General features: G+C 36.1%; 1 protein-coding gene across 3 annotated transcripts in view; it reads left to right on the forward strand.

The window, feature by feature from the left end:
* The window catches only part of ACAP2 (ArfGAP with coiled-coil, ankyrin repeat and PH domains 2), a 60,262-nt gene that overhangs the window by 32,898 nt on the left and 8,971 nt on the right, over nt 1-18,393 (forward strand). For all 3 annotated transcript variants that reach the window (XR_009487669.1, XM_059855440.1, XM_059855441.1), the window contains exons 10-16: nt 5,876-5,988; nt 12,601-12,652; nt 13,924-14,024; nt 15,218-15,323; nt 15,754-15,962; nt 16,180-16,249; nt 17,459-17,553. Coding sequence is in view for 2 of the 3 variants with exons in the window: in XM_059855440.1 (XP_059711423.1) it covers nt 5,876-5,988; nt 12,601-12,652; nt 13,924-14,024; nt 15,218-15,323; nt 15,754-15,962; nt 16,180-16,249; nt 17,459-17,553 (746 nt within the window). In the remaining variant the exon portion in view is untranslated. The remainder of the gene's footprint in view (nt 1-5,875; nt 5,989-12,600; nt 12,653-13,923; nt 14,025-15,217; nt 15,324-15,753; nt 15,963-16,179; nt 16,250-17,458; nt 17,554-18,393) is intronic.

Raw genomic sequence — 18,393 nt, forward strand, 5'->3', positions numbered from 1 at the left:
AAAGGGATTACATACCAGTTTAAAGGTAATGCTACACTTCTTACTCTCATTCAGATATGTTCTGGATCTGTTCAGGTGGCATAAATTTTAAAAAATCCCACTCAACAGAAATGAAATCTGATAACTAAATAAATTCAGGAATGAAAACATTCTGAGATTATAAATTGGGTAGCTGTAGTAGGAGCCAATATTAATGCTCATGGGAAAAGAGAACATCTTGGGTTGCTGTAAACATTTTTATTGGTGCATCCTGTCATCCCTTTAGGAGTTGGTGGGAAGCATTAGGATTGCTGTGAAATTGAGCAGATGTGATGATGAGGGCAGAGCTGACATGCTGTGCTTGGAGTCAGGAGATTACTGCGGGCAAGGAAGGGGAAGAAAGGGGGGAAATGGCAAAGATGGAACTTGAGAATTAATGTTGAAGGTCAAATTTTAAGTTTTTTGGGCTTAAAGGCTCAGTTTCAGGAATGGACAGTAGTTGAGAGGTTCTCTGTTAAGACAACACTGCTGCTTGCTGAAGAATGTAGGTTGTGAGCATTTATCTTTTAATTTGCCATAGAAATAATAATTAGTTACCATGAATTATGGTCACTGCTGTTGCCTATGGTGTTTACAGTCTTTGTTTTTTCTTCAAATGCTGCTTAAGGCTGCTTTACAGGTAAACTATTTCTACGAGTTTCAATTGTTGCTGAAACTTCTAAGCTTCATGAAACTTGATAAGCCATATCTGTGTGTAATATAAATATTCTTGATTTCTAGTAGGAGTGACAAGCACAATAATGTTTCTTTTATTGTTGCTTACTTTAATTGACAATTTAATGCTGTCTCTAAAATATAATCAGGGCAGTCAGAATGAACTGTATGTTGTCCTCTCAAGTTCTGTGTTTTGAGTTGTGTTGTCTCCTGTCCTTATCAGTGAAGTCACCGTCTCATTTTGTGCTGATAATGCCTAGACTGTGCTTTATTGGAGATTCCTCTTACAGCTTGTCCAATCATATTCTTAATTCCTTATTCAAATCATGTTGCTTGTTTTTGTCTCATCCTACTTGCTTTTCCCAGCCTTCACAGCAAGTTAGCTTACAGCTCATCAGGATTTCAGAACTGCTTTAGAGACTGGATCTTTTTATCACTACTTGTCATCTGGTCACCCTGTCCCAGATGGCAACTTTATTCCCCGTTCTCTTCTCATGTCTTGTCATGTTGCTTCCCACTATGTTCCCAAATCTTCCAATGCCAAATCCTTCCATGTTTTTTGACAACTGAAACTTCTGAAGCTTATTGTGTTGAATATTCCATGAGGTATATATGTATTTAATATACTGAAGTTCTAATCTAATGCTTCAGAATGATGCCTTTCCTTCATTGTGTGGATAAAGAGCAGTTCCTTTTCTGAAATGTATAGGTAAGTGCATACGTGCACACACCTACCCACCTACTACCTGTGTTTGCATATATGTGCATATGCATGCAGAATAATTGCACTAATTAAATAACCCATCTCACTTTTCTGCATAATCATTGTCCTACTTAATTAGGCTGTTGATGGAGAGGCTATTAAAAGTGTCATGGAAGGGCTTGGTCGCCAGTACAGTATGATTTCTTTTTTAGCAGAGCTGATAATCTGATTTACTTTTTTTAATTGCTTATATATAAGTTTTGTGGTCTATTTACTCAGCAAATGTGCAGGGAACATTTTTCTTAACTTTAGTTTTTTTCAGTGTAAGAAACTATTTTTTCTGTATTAAACTGGAGCAACACATGCTGTGAATTAATCTAGAAATTTCATTATCATTCTGGGAAATTTTTGTAATATATTTTTATAAGGAAAGATTAATATTAAAAGAGTGGTGTCACAGTGTCAGTATATTAGACATGACTCTTGTTTTCTGAGCAGTTTGCAGCCCATTGCTGTAGCAACACGTGTAATTAAGAAATATTTTAAAAATCAGTGTCACCTGCAAACAGCTTCATGGTTTTTTGGTGTTGTGTGGGACCTAATATTTTGTTCTAAAATGAGGGAGGTGATACAAGAAAAGTATTTGCATGGAACTTCAAATAGTTTTTATTTTATTCAAATCCCTTTTCCATTAAAGTAAAAATCTGCTTCCAAAGAAGTGCTCAGGAAACAGCTGGAGTGAGAATGATTTGAAAATTAACATATTGAGTAAACAAGGTGATAGGAGACCAGATGCTACTACAATCACAAAGCAGGCATAAACCAGAACTGCTGTTCAGAAGTTGTGCAGACTAACTTCTGTCTCCAAAACTAAATGATGTGCTTGTATTTCAAGTGGCTTGTTTGCTCAATGACACTCTTGCATTCTCTCACTCTGTCTTGGGCTGTAAAAATTGTTACTTGTGGTGTCTGTTGTTCTAAACCCTTCCTCGAGGGACTTTTCAGCTTAAGCAAGACAAACATCTCTTGCCAATGGAAAGGGAATGGGAGCAGCTTTCTAAATGGGGGCCTTGCACAATTAGTGTCTCCTGTTTAGTATATGCTGGCCTAATTTTTCAGGTTAGTGTTTTCTTTAGTACTTATGCTCTCCCATTTACTGCCTTTTTAAAAAACTTTTAAAATGCTGATTCTCTAAAGTAAAAAATACTTTGGGTTACACATTAAATGTTAAAATATAGTTCCTAAGATTTACTGGTAAAATGGTTTGAATAGCTTTCATGGTCTGATAGCAATTTTGAAAGTAAATCAAAAGCTCTGCTACTGAAAAGTAATGGGGGATTTTGTTTTGGGAACAAGAAAATCATACACAGAAACAGAAAACATGCTCTGAAATTACTCAAGTATGTGTGATGAATTGATATGTTCATATGAAAATGCATTTACTGAAACACTATCAAGAATATTAAGTGTTCTGTGACACACCAGATTAGTATTATTCCTGGAGATGAAAGTTGTTTTTCCATTGCCAGCTGGTTTGCTGTACCCCATGGACATTTAAAGAAAAAGGGTGGGAAAAAAAGCATGAAAGCATGCTGTGTGCTTCACTTATATAACCCACTTCTACATGTTTCTCTTCCAGCAGCAGCCAACCGTGAAAAATCAGTGTCAGAATAGAAGCCATAGATGTTTATTCTTTCCAAACTGAATGAAATGTGTGATGTAGCACTTAAGTGAAAATTACATAATACTGGCTAAATTTTCTTAGTTCTGGTTAGGTGAAATCTACTTTAGTCTTGACACCTAATTAGTTTAATTATGTTTAAAATGAAGGCTTTATCAGTTGTGTCCCTGCTGGCAGAATACACAATTCTGAATCACATATAGTGACTGAGTTTATGAACATGTGATTCTCTTATGCAGGACACTGGAAAGATATGGGTGGATTTTTCTCCACCCCAGATTATTTTTCATGATTCATTAAACTTTTCCATGCACCAAGATAAAAATAAACTGTAATGTGACTGCTTTGCTCCTATTTTTTTATTTGTAGAATAGCAGAGACTAAGATCAGAACACAGCTAATTTAGTTTCTTATTCTACTTTTATCTATGGAATTGAAATGGGGCTTTTTTTTCTGATTGTTTTTCCTGATCACAACTTTATTAATAAAGTTTTATGGATAAAGCACATGGAAGCCTTATTCCTTCCCCCCTCCAGCTGGTAGTCTGCCATGTTCAGTTAAGGAGATATTTGACATTTGCCTCTATACTCTTTATGTCTTTTTCTGCTCTGTAAAAGTGGAATTCAAACAGGGAAGTAATTAAAAGTGACACTAAATGCATTTCATGAGAAGGCTAAGTATTTTAGATAATTCTAACTTAGTGTGGCATGGTAAGTGATCCATATACACCTTCAAAGCATAGATCTGGAGTCATTGGAAAAGACAGCTGCATTTTCTGCAGCGGTTCTCCAAACCCAGGGGAAAATGTGATTACATAGTAGGCTGGACAGAAAAGACTGTGGAAATGTATGTTGTCTTCAACTAGACAAGGAGTTGCAGGGATCACTGAGGCAGGAAGATGCAAATCTTTAGCAGATTTCATTATGTTTGGGAGCTGGTAAGTTAGAGTAATTTATCAGTTTTTGGGGAATGTAGGGAATGTGACATCAGCATGTCTAAGTTTGTGCTTAGTGTTTTTTTTCTTCTTTTTATTTTGAGAGCTTACGTGAAATCTTTTATGTTCAGCATGTTCTAATCTAGAAAACAGGCAGAAAATCAAAGTTATTAATTGCTGAATAATAAATAAAAATAATTTATTTTCTTTTGGTGAAGCTTTCTTTTGTAACTAGTATGTTTATTCAGATCTGAGTATGGTAGTGATATGATAGTTGCATTTTCTTTCAGAACTCTTGCATTGATCATCTGTCAATTCAATAATAAAATCTAGATTTGACATTTCAACATTAGGTAATCTATCCAGATTAGTAATAGATGAAAACAGTGAATAATTTTAAGGAATTTGTGCTGTTCTGAGTGAGGAGCTTAAAGGGCCCATTTTAGTATTTGTAACCATTTCACTATCATGTGTAATTAACCTTGGATTGGACCAAACCATCTGCATGTACAAGAATAAACATCATGTGTAGCACGAAAGTTGTGTGCATCCTGGGCTATTACCTGGGGATAATGACCATGTTGGTGTTGAAGCTCCTTTTTTTAATATATATTTCTTGCCTCTTTTCCTTTATGTATAGACAAATTCCTAAGAAGCAAAGTACAAAGCCAAGACTTTCAGATACACTTTTCACACAAAGCTGATGTTTGCCATTTACGAAAAGTAACTCCTGAAGGTTCAGGAAAATCATAATACAAAATGTTCTGTCTTTTCAGTATTTAACTTGTTTGGTTTTCTTCTTCTGAAATTTAATTTTCAGTAATGTGTCTCTTACACCCGTGTTAAGGGAAAGAAGCCATATGTTGCTAGTCTACTTTAAGGGGATATATTTTAATAACAGTGCAATAAAATTACAGAATGTATATTATTTTCATCACTGGACAAAGTTGTGAAAAATGATCTCATTCTATGAGTGCTTTTTCATGCACCCATTTTTTTAGTAGATGTTAGCCTCCCACTCTCTGAATATCTGAACTCTACCTCCCTGGGAAGAGCCCATGCTGTTCTCAATGAGACATGAAAGCAAATGATCATCACATGTGTTATTACTTAGTCTAACTTACCTTTGCTAAAGATGAGATAATAAGATAAGCAGTCAGCCTTTCTAAAGCTCAGAAAGCTTCTATTAATTGTTATTAGCTGGGTTTAGTTGTTATTAGGTTAATGGAAATGCATATTCCCTTGTCCTACTTGTAATTTTGTAATCTTATCCAAGATGATAAAGAAAAAATTACTGCTAAGGTCTTGTCATCAGTGCCAGCACCATGATTGCCTTACTCTAGAGTTAACTGATAGCATCATCTTTATTTGATTACTTGTCTTCAAAGTTCCTATGCAGCTGAGCTGTTAACATGACAGAGCTCAAGAAAATGCTAAAGCACAGCTGACTGTATACATATCTGCAACAGGCTGCAACTCTTTCTCGGTTTTGACTCCTAACTTTCATGGCTTCTTTTCCTCTGCTTTTCTATCCCCTTTCTTGAGAATATATGAGAGACCATTTGAGCAGACAGTTGAAGCATCAGATGCTCTGTCAGCAATATTTGCCCTCTATTTGGCTGTAGAGGTCACCAATACCTGAACATGAAATTCCCCTTGTTGCAGGTAAAGTAAAAATCTTCAGCATTCTCATTGTTTAAAATTGCTTTTGTTAAAAAAGCTGTCAGGGGCTGAGAGTCATTGTTTGACTAATAAGTGTTGCAAGCAAAACCTTATTCCTACATATTTACTCTTTGACAACAGTACTGCTCATATTTGAAGTTTCATTTGAACTGCAGTGTGTTTTTCTTGTTCTTTGTACTAGGATTATTCCAGTGATGATACTAAACTAGAATACAATGTAGATGCAGCCAATGGCATTGTTATGGAAGGTTATTTATTCAAGCGAGCCAGCAATGCCTTCAAGACTTGGAACAGGTAATTATTCAGAACCTCTATTTGCTGCTAATAAAAATGCTGCTTTTTAACCTTAATTCTCATTTGATTCATAATCTCTGTAACTTGAGTCCATAGTTTTGACAGAAGACTGGGGTGACTCTGTTACTTAACTTAGAGATGATGCTTCACAGCCTTTTTCCTTGTTTTCTGTACTTGTTGTTTGTAAACCTTTCCCTTGTGAAAGCATATGCTAGGAAAGTGTTAGAAGAGTAAAATAGAAGTTGTATAGCCACTGGAAGCAAAGAAACACTGTCAAAGACCCAAGTTATTTTTCCTGAAAGATAAGCAATGTAGTTGTTATCCTTTAAAATTCCTGTCCTGTGCAGTGACTTTTGCTTAGTAGTTTTGATGGCCCTTTTGGGAATTCAAAATATATTGTTAGTCATATATCATTAACAATGTATATTTTACTACTATATAAATATTTTTCTTCCTGAACAGGATTTTTTCGCATTTCCAAGGGTGTGTGTTTTTTTCAAGGCAATATATATGCTGGAGCATTTACAGCACAACTGGACACAGTTCTTGAATTTTAGATGTAATTTGTTGTGATAAAGAGCTCTCTATTGTCCATGTTCTGCTATTTTTTCAGTGGTGCCTCTGTTAAACTATTTGCTGTGTTTCAAAGGACAGAATGTGCATTTGAATGGATGGTCCCTTCCAATCTTAATTATTCAGTACTTCCTTGAGCATCTCAGCACACCACAAGCTTGTAGGAAATTGGGATCACTTCAGTTAAATCAATAGACTGATGCAAGGGCCACTGGTGTCAATAAGACTGTATCTATGTTAGCAAGTCATGGGTAAGCAGGTACAAAGGATTTTGCTTTGGACTGATTCTGGTCTGGTCCTTTGGCCTGACTGATTATTCATCTGTAATTGTAATGTACTTTCTGGGTTAGATTCATGCAAGCAGAATTCAGAGTTCTCCAAGACAAATCTGTGAAGCGTCAAAGGATGGTGAAGGGAGAAAACTGGGAGATGTGTGTCAAAAGCACCTTCCTGGTGTGAGGTAAAATGTTAGTGTTAGCCTACTGAGAAAAATCTCAGTAACAGGGCAGAGATTGTCCTTTATTGGATTCCCAAGAGGCTGAAAGGTCCTTTTTGCCATTGCTGATGGTGAAACTCTGACTCTGCCTCTGGGTTCCTCTTTTGAATAGCAGGAAGACCTTGCTCTGCAAGGGAGGTGACAGGAGGGAGCAGGACAGGAGTGTCTGTTTCCACATGCTGTCATTCCTAGGAATACTGTACATGCCTCTTACCTTAAGTGGTTAGAGATTAGGGTTGAATTAAAACTAACATCTGTGTGTTGGTAATTTAAATGGAGACAAAGTAAATAAGGAGAATGTGTAATTAAATCAAGATACACAATGACATTCCTTCAGATTAAGTTACAGATTTGAACAAATATAATAAAAAGCATATCCAAGGAATAATTTAAGAGGGCAAAGATAAACAGCTCATTAATGAGTCAGAGCTGCCTGCTTTTATTCCATTATTGATCTTTACTTATAGTTTTTTCTTCTCTTTATCACAGGAGCATTCAATAAAGCAAAACCTGTAATCTTTTTAGTATTAGATTCTTGGTAATTTATCTCACTGAGATAGACTAGTTGGATGCTTTTAGACAAAAAAATAGGATTGGATATGCTATCTATAAACAGTTCTGAAAATGAATCAATCATTTATTTAAATGTTGTATTCCACATGTTCACAAGCCATTGCTAATTGCTATTAAACTACTTTTATCATACAAAAAATATACACTTAAGACCTTAATGAAGACAGTTTTTAATTTCTGAATCCAGCCCCCCATTTTTGCTATGTTTTAATAAAAATAAAGAAGTATTCTTATTATTTCTGAATGCATTTGTAATTGCCTGCTATACTGTAGGCACAGAAGTGGTCACTGCCTGTTTCCTGTGATGGAAAGTTTTACTTGTGTAGTGTTACAGTTTCAGCTGTGATTGAAGTTTATCACATACTAGAGATTATAGGGTTTTCCCAGTCACTAGTTAAAGTACAAGAAAGGATTTTGTCATTGCATTAAACTGTTTTGTGTATGAAATTTTACAAAACATCAAAGGAGGAAACATTTAGAGCATTATGTGTTTTATTTTAGGGAATTCTGAGCTGAAGTCAAGACAGACAATATACTTTTGGTGTTCTTACAGATTAGCAGTTTGCTCCTTTATTATATCCTCATCTTTGGGGAAGGTGGGTGGAAGATCAACCAGCTGAAACAAAACTAGAAGAATTTGCCTAGAAATACTGGAATTTCCTGCTGTTCTGAGCCAAAGGTGACAGCACTGGTCTTCTTGCTGACTGCTAAATGCACTGTCAGTAGTAGTATGTATTAAAATGGAGGCTTCTCTTTTACCCTCCTTCGTCTCACTTGCTCTTATATTGGTTCTAGACCTTTTAAAGAACTCCTTCAAGAGTGAATTTAAGGCACCAAAAACCTTCCTGATGGCCACTATTAGCAGATACTTGGCAACATTAAAAGCATAAGAGAAAAGATGAGGGTATGATAGGTTTTGTGTGGGTTTGACACAGCAGGATGATTCTAGCTGACAAATGAGAGAAATGTGATGCTTCTGTGGGGATGTCTTGGTCAGTGAATCCATGGACCCCATAGTGGTATTATCCTGGGAAAAGTCTGGTTGCTGGGGAAGAAAAAAAAAAAGAAGACTGTATAATACAGACCTTTGAAGGGGGGCAAATCTGCTGTGGTAAATGAAAATTTGTTTCCAGTCCAAACTAATGTCTTGTTAGCATAATGAAATGTCTTTCTGCAGCACCTGGCAGCTCGTGTTTCATCATCTCAAGACTTAAATTATTTGGGCTTTTGCATCAAGTTTCCTGTCCTTGGGACAGTTCTGTGGGACATTGGCTTTAGAAACAAATAAGTGTTTGAGCAGGCTGCAAAGTAAACCCTGAGCTGTTTGCAATTTAGCGTCACTGTGTTTTGAAAGAGATGGAGCTTTTGTCATCTCTTTTTGTTATGACTAAAAGGACATAATGCACACAAGTATTTCAGATAATGCAGTTCAGTGGAATCAAAATTATATCCTTCTACTGCTGAGTCTTAGAATAACAGGTATGGACACCAGTGTTTAGAATGTATGTCTGTCTGTTGGTAAATGATACATCTTATTGTACAGCAGTTTTCTTAAGGCATCAGAACAAGAGTCAGGTGCCTTTATTATGGAGCAGTAGCTGGACAGCTCTTTTGGTTCCCAGGAATTCAAATGAAAAATAAGTCCATATCATAAAGAAAGAATAAATGTAAGGAGAAAAGCATTTGTCAGACCACTAGTATGTTCCAAATAGGTTTTAGATTGGGTGCAATAGATGTTTTCCTTTTTAATTCTGCTGTATTTTCAGATCATGCTAATTCTTTTCTTATTTTGCTCATTTTGCATTTTTCATCCCTTTTCCTCCTTTCCCTTATGTTTTAATCCTACCCCATTTTTTCACATGACAGGAAAAAGCCAGATCACATCAGGTACCAACCAGCTTCTTTTATACCTTCCCAATGTTTCCTTGGCACGCAAAAAGCTCTTCATTAACCCTGCATTTAATTTTGATTACTTGCAATGGATGTATAAGTGACTCAGTCTAAGAAAATAACAGAAGGATTCTGCCTGGGATGCCAGTATACCTGCTGCTCAATTCCTTTAAAAGACTCAGAAAGATCGAGCTAGTTTTTAGCTAAAAAAGGAATTAAAGCCAAGTTTCTGCATTCAAACTTCTGAGCATACAAGATCAATGTTTTGCCTTTTTCCAATTAAAGTTGATGAGATGTTTTTTTTCTTATCAACTGCATTGGGAATAGACATGTACTTTTAAATGTTGTGCATTATTAATTTTTCTGTTCTAATTGTGTGCTGCTAGCAACTAGAGAAAAATATGGTTTCTGAGAATCACAAAGCACAATTCATTGTTTTATGTAAAACTCAAATTTTTTTTTCAGTATTACTCTCAGTTCTCAGAAATTAGAATTTTTTTCTATAGATTTTTCATTGTTTCCTATTTTATAAATACAGTTTTGATTTGTGTAGGTGTACATGATGGAAAACATTGAGTTTTTAAACAGGAACAACTGTATTTAACCCCTACGAAGTGAGACAGTGTAAACTACTTTAATATTCCAAAGAAGATTCTCTCCTTCGCCGTGCTTCTCTCTTGCTTTTGACAAAATAAAACATTTAAGGAAACTTTGGTAATACTCAGTACTTATTGCACACATGATGCCTGAACATTTTAAATTTTTCTTAGAACCTGATAGATGTGGGTTACCCTATAGCAGCACCTTCAGTACAGAGGTTGTACCTCAGAAGTTCCTGGCTGATGCTGGTGTAGACCCCCAGCAGTCTGTTTGACACAGTAAAGTGAAGAGTTTCTTGATGGTATTTGGTTAATGAGGAATAACTCCAAGTTTTTGGCCTGAATAAAACTGCTGTGGTGCTGACACCTTAGAGAGCAGTCTGACGCTTTCATCTTATTACGAAAAAAATAAAATGTATTAACTCTGACATCTACTTCTAAAGTGTGATTTACAAGTTATTCAAAATTGTAAATTGTTTATCTCATTCAGTAAAAGTTTATTTTAGAAAAGCACCAAAACATTCACCCTTTGTGGCTTTACTGAATTTTTTTTTAACATATTTAATTTCTCTACTAGGAACAAAAAGCGACTGAAATACATTCAAAACTTCTAGACTAGGTTTTAAAGATGGCACAAATTTGTGTTACAATTTATAACATCACTTTTTAATAACATCACTTGTTACCAACTGATGAGATTAGAGCTTGTTTCCTGGAGTAACTCATTAAATACTTAGCTGTAGAACAAGTGAAGCATTGCTTTAGTGAAGTTAATTGCACTTCCTAAGGCTCTTACTAGGGATTTGCTCCATTGCTCGTTGTCTTGGGGCAAGGCTGCTTTGTTTTCCCCTTTACCACGCCCTTTATCACTTAGGCACTGGTTTTCATGTTGCAGTCTTTTGTGTTATGTTCAAAAAAAGCACAAGAAAAAAGATGTTTTTCCTTTTCTGCTTTTTTGATAAGTTTCCTATATGAATATTAGCAAAAACCTGCCTTATATTTGGGGCACACTTACTGCATCTGTAAATAGATAGTAAAGATGATCCCTTTTCAATATCAGTGACTAAAACTACTGCTGTTAATAAATTTGAAAAGTCAAGAATGAAAAGAGATCCTGTTGTTGCTTTTAAAATTAAATATATCTGCACAACATTTGAAAAGATTGTTAAAAGGTAGAATCTCATCTGTCTATGAAACACTAACCTTTCTAACAATACTAGATTTTCTGTTTGGGATCTAACATTTTTTGTATATATTAATTTTTCTTAATCATCTTTGTGCACTTCTTTCCAGGAATGGCTTGTGGTGGTTGAATAAATACATGGGGCCCTCTTGTTACTAATTGTAGTAAACTGTAGCTTGAAGCTCAACAGTCTGTGGAGAATAACTAGATCTGTTGCAACACAGTATTTTATGTACTGTTACCATTCAAACTAACTGGTTGTTCAGAAAAAAGTGTTGTGTGGTAAAGGTGGGGTATTGGAGATGATTGAGGATTGATGCTGTGGTAAACACAGGTTTGTATTATAAGCCTGAACAAAAAAGGGTGTAAATTTCACTGAATTGTCTTGTACATTCCCTTCATTTTTGTCAGTGAAAATGAAACTGTGGTTATTGGTTTGCTTTTATTTTGTGCATCCCAGAAGAGCTAGAAAGGCATGGTTATGTCTACTGTTTTGGTTTTTTTTTTTTCATTCAGTGGTCTGATAAAACATCATTGTTAGAGATCTGAGGGGGTTTTTTTTCCAAAATATGAGTGCTTTTCCATTCTCTGGGATGTATCCCGTGTGAACAGTGAGTTTGACAGAAAGGATACAGTTCAGAGGCGTTTTTAGGCATTATATTATCTTTGGATTTTACTGGATGCCTTCTTTAAAGTATTTATTTGATTTATTTGATTTTCCTTCAAAGCTGAGGCTTAATTTAAGATCTTACTTAAGTGGTTTTCATTGGATTTTTTTTTTTTTTTAGTCTTTATATGCAGTGGTTTTATTTCAGACATGCCCAATGTAGACAGATATTAATCCTGCATGGGATAGCAACACCAAAGTATTTTTAGTGCTTTAGTAAGTTAGTTCTACTCCCAGAAATATTTCAGGATTAGTTTACATGGGTTTAAGTATTTCTGTTATTCAAACTATGTGAATTTTTGTTATCAAACAACTACTTAAAATTGTAACTTGCTGCTAAAATACAAAAGGAAATGTTCTTTTAAATGAAAGTGTTTTGTGTGATAGCTTAACTAATGTCATAACATGAATGTGTTTGTTTATGACTCAAATTATTTGAACCTTGCTTTATTTTCTGTTTTGTCTCTGCTTTCCCTTTTTTCATTATTCTCATTAAATATTTGCCAAAATTGTTTTACTTTCCTGAATTCTTTCATGCAGTCTCTTTGTAGACTGTGTGTTAGCACATCTCAGTCACATAAGCACTGTAAAATCAGTTATGTATTCTCTGGCTGTCTCTTCATTTGAATAGGCGCTGGTTCTCAATACAAAATAACCAACTTGTCTACCAGAAGAAGTTTAAGGTAGGAGTTGAAAACTGGCTTGGGATAATTTGGGGTTTTAGGTGATGATTTTTCTGATTGACTGGGGAAATGGCTGATGTGCATCCTGGGTGATCTTCAACAACCTACTATTTTCTTCTAAATTCGTTTCTTCCTTTGTAAAATGAGACTAATAGCCACACTGACAGATTCTGAGATTCCTGTGCACTGATTGTAAGCACATGCTTTATGTGCTGTGGGTTTTGTAACCTAGTTAGAGCTTTAAAAGTTGTTGGTCCCAAAAGGCTTGTGCTCACTTGCTGGCAGTCAAATATTCCATGCTGTTCTCTGAGCAGTTGTGTTTAACTCTTTCAGGTCTTGCTCCTCCAGTTACTTACTGGTTCACCCACCCAATTCAGCAATTGGGGGATAAAAGCATGAAAGCTTGTTACAAAGCAGACAGGGCTGCTAAATACATGTATTTAGTGTTGAAAATGCACAGTGGTTCAGCAGTCAATATCTGCCTTGTTGCTGGTGGGAAGTGCAGCCATTTTATATCAAATCAGCTAGTTCAGCTCTGCCCCAAGCCATAGAAGCCTTTTCAGTCAGGTTTTGGGCCCCTTTGTTTGCTGTTCTAGAATCTGCTTTTGCACCAAGGAGCTGTAGGTGTTCTTCAGGTTGGGAACAGACAGAGGTTGTATGGAGATGGTGAGGAAAAAAAGAAAAAAAGAAAAAAGAGCTTATGGCAATTAATTCCTTATCACTGCAAACAGATTGGGATCAGAGGCTGTTCCTTGCTATCTGATGCTATCAAATCAAGGGGCTTCATTTCTGTGGTTGGAAAGAAAGCACACAGTTGAGTTTGTCTGAGCATGTTTGGTTGGGCATTCTGTGTTTGTGAATTCTCGTTGCTCTTTTTTTAACTGCACCTTTAAAATGCTAATAGCTCAGAATGGAATTCTTATGAATTGAAACAAATTTTCAAAACCACTGCATTCAACTTCTGGAGGTTTTTTTTGAGGCACTTAAAATACTACTGATTTAAATATAACTTTTCTGATTTAATTGTGGGTTAATTGCCTTTCTTAGAGTATCTTTGAATACTGTCGTTTAAATTTAAGGTGTTTATTATTCAGTAGATTGGACTGTAGATCTCCAAATCCACTGAGTTCAAATTTTATTTTTGGAGGAAAAAATTTGTGTAACCAGGAAAATAGAATTCAGTTATTAATAATTCAGGATTGAATTATTATCTTATTATCAACTATATTATTTTTTTCTCTGTGACTCTTTTGTTAACTTTTGTCTCTTAGGATAATCCCACGGTGGTTGTTGAAGACTTGAGGCTCTGCACAGTTAAGCACTGTGAAGACATAGAGAGACGTTTCTGTTTTGAGGTGGTTTCTCCAACAAAGTAAGGAGAAGCAGTGGAGTATGTTTATTTAAAAATAAAAATAATTACATGTAGTTGTTTTAAAATGTAAGATTAATGTTTCTCTTGGGATAGATCAAAACAGGAAAAGTATCTGAAAAATTCTGCTCTCTGAAATTTTGGCTGAGAGTAAGTGATGCTGTGAGAAGTGTCCCTGGTATTTAGTTTACTTTTGGCACGAAAATAAACATGCATTCTTGTGCTTTTTGCACAAATGGCTTGTGGTGCAGGGCTCTGCTGGGGCTTAGTATAGTAGCTGATACTATCAGCTGCTTAGTAATGTAGAAAATAGGTCTCAGTTTCTCCACATTTCTGATTGGTGCAATGAGAGAGAAGCACTTAAATAAGCTGTTGTCTCAGTCATGTTAAATTATACTTCAGAATGCACTAAATGAAACTACTAAATGAAAAATAAAATTATTTTCAGCTCCAGCAGTGCATTGGCTGTACTTAAGAATTTTGGCATCCTGCCACAATAAGGGCAGGACATTGATTCCTCGTTAGTGATTGTGAGATGTGACCATACTTAAGTTTTTGATACGAGGTCAACTCGCTTTTAGGTTTGGAGGTTATCTACACTTTCCACTCCTCCTTTGATTTCTCCTTTGAGTAGACTGCTGTCCATCCTGATGTTTGCATCCCCAGTTGTGGTTCACTATAACATACATTTTGCTTTAGCTTGCCTGTGGTTTTTCAACCCATAAGTGTTGAAACAGTTTTATACTTCATGACCTGTTTCTTTTACTGTTGATGAGCAAAGTAGTTCATTCTTTGTCATAGAGCTTTAAAGTTACTCTCTTGATGTCAGTGAATGAAAGTGTGTTTTCATCTGATACCTGTGTCTTGTGTCACAGGTGTAAAATGCATTTAAGGATATAAAAAAGAAAAAATTGGAATAAGAAAAGGAATAGGAAGCTAAGCCATTGTCAGTGTTTTTGGAAGACTCATTTCTGTATCTATATTAGCATTACCTGCAAATAATTTTGAAATAAGGAGTTTGCAGCTCACAAAGGCTCAGCTGCTTTGTTATCTTAAAATAAATGTGTTTATTAGATGATGCCTACTAAACTTGTGATAGCAAGAAACTTGCTCCATAAAAACAGACTCCTGAGCAACATGCTGTTGGATATCAGCTGCTTGGGCACTGTCTCTGAGTACTTTGTGATTTGTCACAGGAGCTGCATGCTTCAGGCTGACTCGGAAAAGCTGCGGCAGGCTTGGATTAAGGCTGTTCAGACCAGTATTGCCACAGCATATAGAGAAAAAGGGGATGAATCTGAGGTGAGTTTAACAATCCACCAAACAGCTACCTCCCTTTAGATCCTGAAAATTTTAAATGCATAAAGCCTCTTGTAATGAGAGAGAAGGAAAGAAACAATCCATTGTTTGTCTTCCAGTGGAAATGCAATGAACTTTTGAAGGTTGTGAATTATATTTGATATGTCTTTCACTTCATCATGTTACTATTACTATGGTCTGTATGGTTTTTTGAGATTTCTCTGTAGTATGATTAAAAATCATAGGATATTCTTATATTAAGTTTTATATATCTTCTAAAAACCTAAACTGTTTTTTTGATTCTGTGGCTTTCCCTTGGCCTTGGTAGAAGAGACTTTTCTTGGATTTTAGTGTACAGTCAGTATCTGTGGGACTTTATTTCTTTAGTTTAGCATGTCTCTTAATGGGTTTGTTTGTGTCTTTTCTCTTTTAGAAACAGGAAAAGAAATCATCCCCTTCTACTGGGAGCCTAGAATCTGGGAGTGAGACAAAAGAGAAGCTGTTGAAAGGAGAGAGTGCTCTGCAGCGAGTGCAGTGCATTGCTGGTAATGCTGCCTGCTGTGACTGTGGTTTGGCAGATCCTCGCTGGGCCAGTATCAACCTGGGGATCACACTGTGCATCGAGTGCTCTGGGATACACAGGTTGGGGAGCTCCTCACAGCTGCATTTCATTTGTGCATTGGCTTAATTAGCAAGGGTGGTGTTTGCCTCTTCAGAGGTATATTGAAAGAAAATTAGAGACCCTTGTTTGTAAATAGAATTAAAGTAAATGCTTTATTTGCATAAATTAATGGTAAATCTGTCTGAGGTAAGATATAACATGTAGTTACAGGTTAATGGTTTTTTCCATATTGTTTAGGAGCCTAGGAGTCCACTTTTCAAAAGTAAGATCTTTAACGTTGGATTCATGGGAACCTGAACTCCTAAAGGTACAGTATTTTTGAAACAGCCTTCTGTTTAGTACTTAGATTGTTGTTCTAAAGCCTCTGCATCAGAAAGTTCAATGCAGGAAACACGTTTGTACCCAGTGTGTCTTGCAGTTTTGAGCAGAAAATGTTTATACTTGTGTGTTGGTTTATTTTAATTCATACTTTCTTATACTCCATAGTAATTTGTGCTACAAACTTGCAATTCAGAACAACTTACCACACCTTCAGGTTCCCAAGTACACTCTGAGTTGCAGGTTTCATCTGATACTTTCAACATATAAAAAGGCAAATCTGTTTACAAACCAATAATGTCTTTCAGTGGGCTGAAAATTTTGGAAGTGATGTATCAGCCTAAAGCATGATCATACTCAAAAACTTGAATGTTAGCTTTTAACAGTGAGATGCTTCTGGCCTAAAGGAGAATACTCATGCAACTGCTTTTGTGTGCCAAATTTCTAGCTTGAACCATGGTTATAAAAGTCATGTGACACTGAAATCCTGAAATAGGAACTCATGTATGGATGCATGTGTGCCAGTGGATAACTCCTGCAAACATTTGTTTCTAGCTGTTCTGGCACTTAGGAGTTACTTTTCTGTTCTGAACAATCAAAAGACAATGTGCTTTGTGATTAAATAATTTTTTATCAATGTGTTCATGCTGAGAAAACAACCAACTCCCATGCCCACTCCAAAAAAAAAGCTGTACCTCTTGTACTGTTCATGTAAATATCAGAACTAAATATTCTACCTGAAAGAAATCTGTTCATTGCAATCAAGAGAGTTAAGTTCTCCTGTAAGCAGGCTTTTGTCACTGTTCCTTTTCTATAGTTGTACCGTTGTATCAGTCCTTTGAGTAACGTGGAATACAGTTGATTGAATTGTCTCTTGCTGATGGGCTAAGAACAGCTCCCAGCAAAACTGGTGGAAAAGCACCTTTGTTAATGAGACCTGCAGGTGTCATTCTGATGGTTGTTTTTTCAGGCACTTTAAGAGTGACTAGATTTTTTTCTTACCTTACTCAGAATTTGGTCTCTCTGTTCACTGATTGTTTCTTTATTATCATATAAACCCATGCTTATTTCTGTTAGTGTACTTTTACCAGTGAAAACACTAAGTTGTAAGTATAGGCTGAGTGAGGTTAAAAACAACTGAATAGGTAGATGAAGCTTTTTGCAATTATATTTGAGTTTTTTTCATTTTGCTTTATAGCTTATGTGTGAATTGGGAAATGACGTTATAAATAGAATATATGAAGCAAAGTTGGAAAAAATGGGAGTAAAGAAGCCACAATCTGGAAGTCAAAGGTAGTATTTTACCAGCAGTGCCTGTTGCTTCCTTTTATTGTTGCTTCCCTTAGCCTCCCCCTGTAAAAGATGCTGCCACTTAACTGTGTTACACTCCTTGAGTGTACTCATTTCCCTGTATCTCTCCCTTTTCTCACTCTCTCTGTTTATTGGACATTTCCTTCTGTTGGTCCCTTTTGCTTCTGCTGTTCATTTGTTCTTTTTATGATCTCACTCCCTCCTTTTGATGACAACTTTAGAGCATCACTGTGGACTTGTGGATTTTGTTTCCTCTCTGCTGGGTGCCAGCTCAGCCAGCTGTACTTGGTGTGTGAGTGCTCCTGGAAGGAACCTGTGGCTGTTCCTTTTGTTTACCGTGACTTTGTTCTTCCATTTGACTTTTGTTCCCTGTTCCTCAGAATGTTCTCCTTCTCCTACCTACATTGTACATGAGCTCTGCTGCTTTACAGCAGCCTTCAAATCATTGTACTGCTGTCTTCTATTTCTCTGATGCTAATCTGTGTTTGCAGGTAGATTCCCAATGCTTTGTGCTGCTGTATAGGCTCTTAAAACTTGCTTTTTTACTACCTTTGCAGTTCTGTGCTGCTTGCTGCCCAGCAGTTTTATAGTATGGAAAACTGCATTTTATGAAGTGTTGGCAACGTGGAGACAGTGATGAAAATATAAACAAAGTAGGAGATTTGCTAGATATTCCTTCTAGTGGTAACTGCTTTTCAGCAGTTTCAATGCAATAATTACAGCCCCTTTTATCAGTTTGGCACAATTGCTGTTGTGTTTTAAGCTGATAACCTCAGGTTACAAGGAAAAATACTTCAGTATGTGATATGGAACTGATGGCTG

Source organism: Haemorhous mexicanus, chromosome 10 (genome assembly GCF_027477595.1).
Source record: "Haemorhous mexicanus isolate bHaeMex1 chromosome 10, bHaeMex1.pri, whole genome shotgun sequence".
NCBI classification, from domain to species: Eukaryota; Metazoa; Chordata; class Aves; order Passeriformes; family Fringillidae; genus Haemorhous; species Haemorhous mexicanus.